Source organism: Balaenoptera musculus, chromosome 6 (assembly GCF_009873245.2).
Source record: "Balaenoptera musculus isolate JJ_BM4_2016_0621 chromosome 6, mBalMus1.pri.v3, whole genome shotgun sequence".
Classification (NCBI taxonomy): domain Eukaryota; kingdom Metazoa; phylum Chordata; class Mammalia; order Artiodactyla; family Balaenopteridae; genus Balaenoptera; species Balaenoptera musculus.
The window spans coordinates 18,030,487-18,039,941 of NC_045790.1; the positions used below are offsets into that span (position 1 = coordinate 18,030,487).

Here is a 9,455-nt window from a genome sequence, read left to right on the forward strand (position 1 = left end):
ACAACCACTCTGATCCCACTTGACCCTCCCAGCTCAAAACTGTCATGGGGAGGAACACTGATGCCAAACTCCTCAGAGATACTCTAACCAGGGGAGACACCCCCATGGCAACCTAGAGCTCACAGCAGGAAAACCCCCAAATGGCTTAGAGACCTCAAAGCCCAGGAGGAAAAGGTGACCCAACGACCCACACTCCCCCTTGCCCAGCCCATAGGCGTCTCACCACAGGTCGACACCCTGATCATACTGGCGGGCACCATACAGGAGCTCAGGGGCTCGGTACCACCTGTGAGAGGAGGGCAGGTGGTCACAGCCAGGTCACCGGTCTGTCAGGAAGCTGCCTCGGAAGGTCATCCTGGCCCCCACACCAGCCCCAAGAGCACTGTTTGGACAGAAGGTCCAGAAGCATCTCTTCCCAGCAGGAGGGTCGGGGCCTGTCTATTGCCAGGTCCTGCTTGGGAACTGGTCCTCCCTACCTGGTGGCCACCTGGTGTGTGTAGAGACGGCTGCCATCTGGGGAAAAGACCCGGGCCAGGCCAAAGTCCGCTATCTTGAGCTGGCCCGAGGCATTGATAAGCAGGTTGGCTGGTTTCAGGTCCTGAGAGCACCCAAAGAGGCATCAGTTCCTCCAGAGCCCCCACAGGACCTCGGGACAGGAGGGCTTGGCAGGCTGGGCACCCAGGTCAGCGCAAGACCCGACCTCCTCCAGGGCCCCAGCCCTGGCCTCCTACCCATAGGCCCTGCCCCCTCTGTCCCTTTTCTAACCATGCCCTTCATCAAGGGCTGGCCTACCCACAGCCCAGCCACCCCCCCGGTCCCACCCCAGCCCATGCTGGAACTGACCCGATGTACAATGTTGTTGGCATGGCAGAAAGCGACCCCCTTGAACAGCATCTGCACGTAGCTCTTGACCTGCGCCTGGGTCAGCGGCCTCTGGGCGTGGCGCACCACCTCAGCCAGATCTGACAGCATGAACTCGAAGGCCAGCACGAAGCCTGCGCCATGCGGGAACACGGCCTTCAGCTGTACCACCTGCAAGCGGGGCATCCCGTCAGCCTCCAGACTCACATGGCTCAGACTCTCTCTGGGACCCTCAGCCCTTGCACCAACACAGGACCAGGCAGGCAGAGATGGTGGCATGAGATCTGAGCTCAGAATCAGGGAGCTTGGTGATCTCTTGCTTCCCTCTCCCAGGAGAAGGCGAGTCCCTACTCTAATGCTCCAGTAAACACTCAGGGAAAAGGAGGTCTAAGAAAGGCGACTTAGGGCAGTGTCTGGTCCCCCACCCAGCCCACGAACTGGAAAATCACCTGGAAACACACACACACACAGGTGATCACAACTCCCAGCACTGGGAGAGCAGGAGACATGTCACATATACTTCCTGAGGGCCCACGGGGTCACAAGGGCAGGCTGCACAGTAGTGAACAGGAGCAAGGGCTGGTGGGTCCCGAAGGACTTGAAGGAGCTCAGGGGACAAATGACTGACAAATGACCAAACAACAAACGTATAGGGTATTTTGATGAAGATTCTGATGAAGAAAGAAGAGAAGGCATCTGGGAAGGAGCTCTGGGCCAGGGGACAGCAAACACAAGGCCCGGAGGCAAGAACAGGAAGGAGGCTGCTCTGTTCTGCACTCCTGGAGCCTAGACAGTGCTTATCACGGGCGAGACACTTAAGAAGTTGTGAATGAAAAAAGAGGCTGGAGCGGGGTGGAAGCAGATGGTGACAATTCTTTCAGAGTGAAGAGAAGCCTCTGGAGCTTTTCAAGCCAGGGAGTGGATGATTTCATGTACATTTTTTGACTGTGGAGTGGAGGCAGTGGCGGGGGGGCGGGGGGGCAGGGGAGCCTGCTGTAGTTGTTCTGATGAGAGGTGAGGATGGCCTGGGCCAGGGTAAGATCTGGAGTGTTTTAAAGATAGACTCTTCAGGCCTGCTGATGCACAGGACATGGGACCGTATCACCAGCTTCCTATGGGCCCTCCACCTCTCCCACACACAAGCTGTCAGCAAAGCCCTTTTATTTTCCTCAAAAAACAAAAATGGCCATATTGCTGTTTTTCTGATGTTGAGGGTAGTAGACACTCATTTTACAGATTGGGACAAACAAATACATTCAGATAATACCCAAAATTATAATGAAAAAAACAGCAAGAGAAAAATCCTATCACCTACAGTCAACCTTAGGAGTCTATTCCACCAGACTTTACAAGAGACATGGCACACACAGGCATGTATTCGTCTATATATACAAAATATTTTCATACAAAACCAAGATGACACACACAGTTTTATAACATGCTTGTGTCACCCAATATATCAAGGACATCTCCAGAGAATAAGAAACAAGTCAGAGTATCACCCACCCTTAGGTGGGTGGACCTACCCTTGTCACTTCCCAGGAAGTTAAGCACATCCTCTACTCAGGACATGGACAAGAGAGAATACCACAAAGAGAATGAAACTGGGTGTGTGAGGTGTCTCTCCTCGTGTGCCCACAGCCCCTCCCAGGCCTGTCACAGCACAAACCACGCCAGATGGGCGCTGTAGCCTTTGGCCATCTCCCCTACCACACTTCAGTTCTCAAGAGCAGGTTGGGGCTGGTTTCTGTGTTGCCAGTAGCCAGTAGAGGGTAGAGTCTATGCGAGGCCCCAGTGTTAAACCGTCCTGATTCTGCGATCAGACCTGGGCCAAAGCCTCCACAGACAAGCGGAACAAGCTGAGCACCCGTAAGCTGGTGGCTGCGCCTCCTCCCCTGGCCTGAGATAGGGAGAGCCTGAGCGTGCCTTGCGGAGCAGAGGACGAAACTCAGAAGGACAATATACATAAAGCAGTTAACCTGGCATGCAGAACATAACAGGAGCTCAATAGGTGGCAATTATCATTATCATCAGAAATCACCAAGTGTTTTGAGAAAAAAGGAATAAGTTAGTGAATGAGCGAACGAGTACGTGAAGAAATAAGCGAGTGAACGAGAGGGAATGAATGAGTGAAGTAACTGAGTGAATGAGGGTGAACAACAAGTGGAGAAGAAAGGGAGTGAGTGAGGGGTGAGGAAGCAAATGAGTGAACAGAGTGACTGCAGGACCTCAGAGTGGGAGTGAGTGGAGGAGGGCGGGAACCAGCACCTCAGAACACCAGCCCCACTCACATACTGACTGTCCTCGATCTCCTGCAAGGCCTTGATCTCCCGCAGGGCCTGGTTGGGGATGCCATCCTCCAGCCGCCGCAGGGCCACCTTCTTGAGGGCAACGATCTCTCCAGTCTGTTTGGGACAGGACGCAGACACTGCAGGCCCATCCCCGGCTGGAAAAGGGGATGCGACGCCGAGGCCTGAGGCCCTCGTGGGGGTGGGACGCGCCCCCCACCCCGGGCTGGAGGGAAATCAGGGCCAGCAGGCGCAGCGCTGAGCAAGCAGCTCAGAGACATCCACGCCACGCTCCTAGGGGGCACTCGCCCGAAGAAAGCACCGCTGGTTGCTGGACGCCCTCCACTCAAGAGAGCAAAGGAGGCGGGAGCACGCCACGAAAAGCTGCGGGGAGGCAGGAGCCCAAGCGTGGGTCGGGACAACGGGTAGATCTCAATGGAACCGAAGGAGGAAGGGCTGGGTGCTCACCTCCACGTGCTTGGCCTTGAAGACGATGCCGTGCGCGCCCTCCCCAATGCGGCCCAGGATGCAGTACTGCTCCATAGCCCTCTGCCAGACACCCGGACCCTCTGCAATCACAGCCCCTCCCCGGCACCCGTACCTTTCCGCATTAGCCCGCCCTGCCTCCCGCGCCCAGATGCGGCTGCCTAGCAACGGCGCAGGAAGGAGCGCAGAGGCCGGGAGGCCGAAGGCAGCTACAGGCGGCGTCCAGGCCTGTCTGTGCCTTCCCCTAGGCCCTCGCCATCACGCCTCAGTGCGCTTCATTCGGCGGGAATCACCCGTGCGCAGACCGTGCCAGCGGGAGCGAGAGCCACCGCCGACCCCTCGCGGCACTGCCAGGCGTCACGTGACGAGTGACGCCAGGTTACGCAGAGGGGCGGGGGCATGCAGCCAGCGAGCAAGGCGGAACAGCCTTGGGAGCGGGCTACATAGGCGGGAGGGTGGAGCCGCTCTCCGGGGTGGAGGCGGGGCACTCAGCGAGGCGGGCGGGGCACTCAGCGGGGCGAGCGGGGCACGGGGCGGGGCCGCACAGCCGGGGGCGGGACCGCGGCGCCGGGGGCGTGGCCGAAAGGTGACGGGGCGGGGCCGGCTACTCTGGCAGGCCAGGGTACCCTCGCCCCCATACCTAGAGGTGAAAGCTTCCACCTGTGAGAACCTACAGGTGCCATTTCCACCTATGAGCCCCAAAGCCAATGATGATTGAAACGAGACGGGTTCGGGTCTGCATTGTGGAGGGAGCGTCAGTTGGCAACATGTAAAGACAACGTTTAAAGAGTAAAAAGTCTGACCCGGAAAGTCCATGTCTAAGGGCTTCTCATGAGGAAACATTTGGAGGAATTTGCAGCCTGAGTGATTTTTAAGAAGTTCATGCCATGAAGGGATGTTGATAAGAAACACAATTAGCTTTTTAAACTTCTGAAAAGGTGCTCAATCTCATACACAATGAGATAAATGTAAAATAATCTACAATTTTCCATCTTTGGGATAGCTAAAGATCTCAGATCTAACAGTCCATTTCATCTTGGAGAGGCAGCAGTGAGTGGTGGCGTGAAGCAAGATCTTAATTCCGTGCCAGGAATTGAACCTGGGTAGCCTGGATGAAAACCAGGAATCCTAACCACCACCCCTTGGCTCTTGCCCCCTGTGAAAAATGCATTTCTCATGGAGGCAAAACTGTAAAAACAGGTACAAAGTTTATTAATAGAGACACAGCACAACAACAACAAGTGGGAGAGCACACAGAGAAACAGTTTGTTTAGTTAAGATAGAAGCAAGGCAGAGATGCACACCTGGAGACAAAGGGTGTGGGTGTCCTCCCTAATGAGGAGGAGCACAGTAAAGAGGAGGTTAAGTCATTTATATAGGGCAGTTCTTCTGGGTCTTTGTGTACCTTTGGCCAATTATCTGGTTTCCTTTTCCACACCTGACCTGCCCTAGGACACTCCCCAACGTGCATGTGCAACTTTTTTCCAAGATGGATTACAGCCCAGAGGCCTATGGGATGACCTTAGCATCACATATTATGGGGTGGTGCCCCCTCCCTTTTGACTCCCAATGAGCCTTTCTGCACATGTGCCCCAAGGGTGGGAAATGTATGACCCCTTGATCTTTTCACAGGGTTTAGTCCCACTCTGTCCCTGCCATAAAAATGTCCAGTGTCCAGTTATTTACCCTATTTCTGTTGCTGGTTTTTATACTGAGGTGCACATCTCAAAATATAGACAGGAGTCCAGTCATAAATATGTAGTCCTGGAGCCCATTTATCTCTTGCTTCAGGAAATGTAAACAGGGGGCTGGTTATGAATGTCCGGCCTGGAGCACAACTTCTTCTCACCCCAGGAAGGGCAAACAGGAGGCCAGCTGTAAATGTCTAGCCTGGAGCCCCTCTATCTCCTGCCTCACATTGGCCATGCTGTGGGAAAACAGGAGCTTTCATATATTGCTGAAGCATTGGCACTGCTAATCAAATTACATCTGCATATCCCCTTGGACCCAGCAAGGTCTCTTCTAGAAGTACCTCCAACAGATATATTGCACACAGCGAAATGACATGTTCAAAGTTATTCATTGAAGCATAGTTTGAATAGCAAAAGATTAGAAACACCATAGATGCCAATCAATAGGAGACTATCTAAATTCTGATACACCCATCAAATGAAAAATTATGCTCACTACCTTAAAAATGAACAAGGATGCTTTTTTATTACAATAATAGGAAGATTTCTAAGATGTATTGTTAGAAAGGCAAGATGAAGAACAGAGCATATACAGTACCACTAGCCGTGTAAAAAGAAAAGAAGAAAAGAATATAAAGAATGAATTTTTGTGCATTACAGGATATCTGGAAAATACTCAAGATTTCATGACTGTGCTTACCTGGTGAAGGGACTGGGAGGGTTGTGGACAGGGTAGGAGGCAGATGTTTCACTGGGGCTCTTCGTATTCTTTGAGATGTGAACTGTATAATTTATTAATTCTTAAAAAAAGTAAGAATTTTCGGGCTCAGAAATTCTACTCTGTTCTAACAACTTCAGAAGAAGGCCTTGATGTCCATACAAAGATGTTCAGCCTGTTTGATGATGGCAGAGGGCAGACAATAACCCAAATATCCCATGGAAGAGTGGCTGAATAAGTTATGAGAGTAACTTAGAATGACATGCTTTACAGCTATTATAAATGGTGAGGGTAGACACAGTGGTGGAATTGGAAAAGATGGTCTTCAAAAAATAGTACGGGTCATTTGAAAAGTCATATGAGGAAGAAATGTCTATTGACCCAAATCTGAAATCATAAACGAAAACTGATTCCAGATGGACTGCATACCTAAATATAAAAGTTAAACAATGAAGCTCTTAGAAGAAAACATGATATCTTAATGACTTTGGGTTAGGTAAGCCTTTTCTAAATAAGGTTACAGAAAATACTAAAAGGGAAATAAAAATTAGAAGTCGGACTTCGTCATTAGTAAGAACATCTGTTCATCAAAAGAAACCATTTAGAGAGTGAAAAGCAAAGCCACAAAAAGGGACATGGTATCGTAACACATGTATCTGACAAAACACTCATATCCAGAACTTATAAAGAACTCTTACAAAATCATAAAGAAGAAGCAAACCTTCAGAAAAATTGGCAAAACCTGTGATAGACACTTCACAAAAGGTGATACCCAAATGGCCCATAAGCATTTGAAAAGGTCTGTGCTAACTCCACTAGTCATCAGGAAATTTCAAATCAAAACTGTAATACAATATTACTATAATCACCAGAATCATTCCACTCCTAGGAATTTAACTTGGCAGAAATGTGTAAATATATATATATACACATATATATTCACCAGAAACACACAAGAATATTCATAGCAACACTCTTTTTAATAGCCCAAACCTGGAAACAACCCCAAAGTCTATAGTAAAATAAATAAATAAATTGTGGGATTTTTACTTAATGGAGTGCTACACAGCAATGAGAATAAACAAACCATAACTACTGGCAACAACATGGATGAATCCCAAACACAATGTTCAGCAAAGAAACTTGACACAAAATAATGTAAAATGGTGCATCTGCTACGGAAAACAATATAGCAGTTACTCACAAATTAAAAATAGAATTACTCTGTGATCCAGTAATTCCACTTCTGGGTATATATCAAAAGAATTAACAGCAGGATCTTGAAGAGATATTTGCACACCCATTTTCCTAGTAGCACTGTTCACAATAGGCAAGAGGAGGAAGCAACCCAAGTGTCCATAGACAGAGAAATGAATAAACAAAATGCAGTATATACATGCAATGGAATACTATTCATTCTGAAAAAGGAAGAAAATTCTGACACTTTCTACAATGTGAATGAATCTTGAGGACATTATGCTAAGTGAAATAAGCAGGTCACAAAAAGAAAAATACTGTATGATTCCATTTATATGAAATATGTAGAGACGTCAAATTCATATCAACAGAAATTAGATTGATGGTTGCTGGGGCCTGGAGGGAGGACGAAATGAGGTGCTGTTTTTTAATGAGTATAGAGTTTCAGTTTTACAAGATGAAAACTTCTGGATATTGGTTGCACAATACTGTACATATACTTAACACTATTGAAGTGTACACTTAGAAATAGTTCAAATGGTAAATTTTATATGTGTTCTTTTCCACAATTAAAACTATTTAAATAAAAAAAAATTTTAATAAACAGAATATGAAGGGCTGGTAGGAAAATAGCAGTAGATCTAACATCTAGGAGAGGAGGAAGAGGGCAAGGCTGAAAAATAATATTTGAATAAATAATGACTGAAAGCTTCACAAATTTGGGGAAAGGCATAACCTACAGATTCAAGAAGCTGAGTAAGAATAAGCCCCAAAACATCATAATGCCCAGAAACAACATAATCAAATTACTGAAAACTAAAGGAAAAAAAAGCAAAAAAAAAAAAAAAAAAAAAAACTTACTGAACACATCCATAGAGAGATGACACATTGCCTCCTGGGCACATTGTCTCTAATTCCTGTGATTTCTCATTAGAAGCCATGGAGGCCAGAAGGAAATAGCACAACATTTTTCAAGTGCTAAGAGAAAGGAACTGTGAACAGAATTCTATATCCAGTAAGAATATCCTTCAGAAATGAAAGTGAAATGAAGACACTTTCAGATGAAGGAAAACTGACTGAATTTGCTGCCAGCAGACTTAACTTGAAAATTGCTAAAGAAAGTTATTGAGACAGAAGGGGAATGATAGCAGAAGGAAACAGGGAATGTCAAGAGTGAAAAGGAAGAATAGAAAGGGTTAATATTGGTGAGGATACTAGATTATTCTCCACTGAGGTTTTAAAAATTGTTTGATATTGAAAAACAAAAAAATATATAGCGTTGTTTGAAGTAGTTCTCAGTGTATGCAGATAACATTTAAAACAAACAATATTTAAAACAGAAAGCAAGAAACTGCTAAAAAAATCAGGATACAAAATTATTGCACAGAAATCTCTTGCATTCCTATACACTAATAATGTAAACTCTGAAAGTGAAATTAAGGAAACACTCCCATTTACCATTGCAACAAAAAGAATAAAATACCTAAGAATGGGGCTTCCCTGGTGGCGCAGTGGTTGGGAGTCTGCCTGCCAATGCAGGGGACACGGGTTCGAGCCCTGGTCTGGGAGAATCCCACATGCCGCGGAGCGACTGGGCCCGTGAGCCACAATTACTGAGCCTGCGCGTCTGGAGCCTGTGCTTCACAACAAGAGAGGCCGCGATAGTGAGAGGCCCGCGCACCGCGATGAAGAGTGGCCCCCACTTGCCGCAACTACAGAAAGCCCTTGCACAGAAACGAAGACCCATGCAGCCATAAATAAATAAATTAATTAATTAAAAATTTAAAAAAAAAAAACCTAGGAATGAACCTACCTAAGGAGACAAAAGACCTGTATACAGAAAACTATAAGACACTGATGAAAGAAATTAAAGATGATACAAAAAGAGGGAGAGATATACCATGTCCTTGGATTGGAAGAGTTAACATAGTGAAAATGACTATACTACACAAAACAATCTACAGAGTCAATGCAATCCATATCAAACTACCAATGGCATTTTTCACAGAACTAGAACAAAAAAATTCACAATTTGTATGGAAACACAAAAGATCCCGAATAGCCAAAGCAATCTTGAGACAGAAAAATGGAGCTGTACCAGTCCCTCCCATCAGGAAACTTGCAAAAACCTCATAGATAACCTCGTCCACCAGAGGGCAGACAGCAGAAGGAAGAAGAACTACAGTCCTGCAGCCTGTGGAACAAAAACCACAT

General features: G+C 47.2%; 1 protein-coding gene across 2 annotated transcripts; it reads right to left on the bottom strand.

Annotated features, from left to right (window-relative positions):
* Window positions 1–74: 74 nt before the first annotated feature.
* On the bottom strand, window positions 75–4,013 carry CDK20 (cyclin dependent kinase 20). 2 transcript variants are annotated; one of them, XM_036855663.1, is made up of 5 exons: window positions 3,751–4,013; window positions 3,157–3,266; window positions 844–1,032; window positions 477–598; window positions 75–286 (listed from the first exon to the last, which is right to left on the bottom strand). In XM_036855663.1, the coding sequence occupies exons 1-5, from the start codon at window positions 3,758–3,760 to the stop codon at window positions 220–222; spliced, it is 498 nt and encodes a 165-aa protein (XP_036711558.1). In that variant the 5' UTR covers window positions 3,761–4,013; the 3' UTR covers window positions 75–219. The 2 variants fall into 2 exon arrangements, with proteins under 2 accessions (XP_036711558.1, XP_036711556.1); XM_036855661.1 differs by having other exon boundaries at window positions 3,153–3,266; window positions 3,618–4,009.
* Between the last annotated feature and the right edge of the window lie 5,442 nt (window positions 4,014–9,455).

Excerpts from the sequence above, each read along its gene's own strand:
- CDK20 (XM_036855661.1), bottom strand. The coding sequence starts at position 3,692 with ATGGAGCAGTACTGCATCCTGGGCCGCATTGGGGAGGGCGCGCACGGC. Across the intron at positions 3,267-3,617 it reads TCAAGGCCAAGCACGTGGAG|ACTGGAGAGATCGTTGCCCT; the intron begins GTGAGCACCCAG and ends TGTCCCAAACAG. Across the intron at positions 599-843 it reads CCAACAACATTGTACATCGG|GACCTGAAACCAGCCAACCT; the intron begins GTCAGTTCCAGC and ends GGGTGCTCTCAG.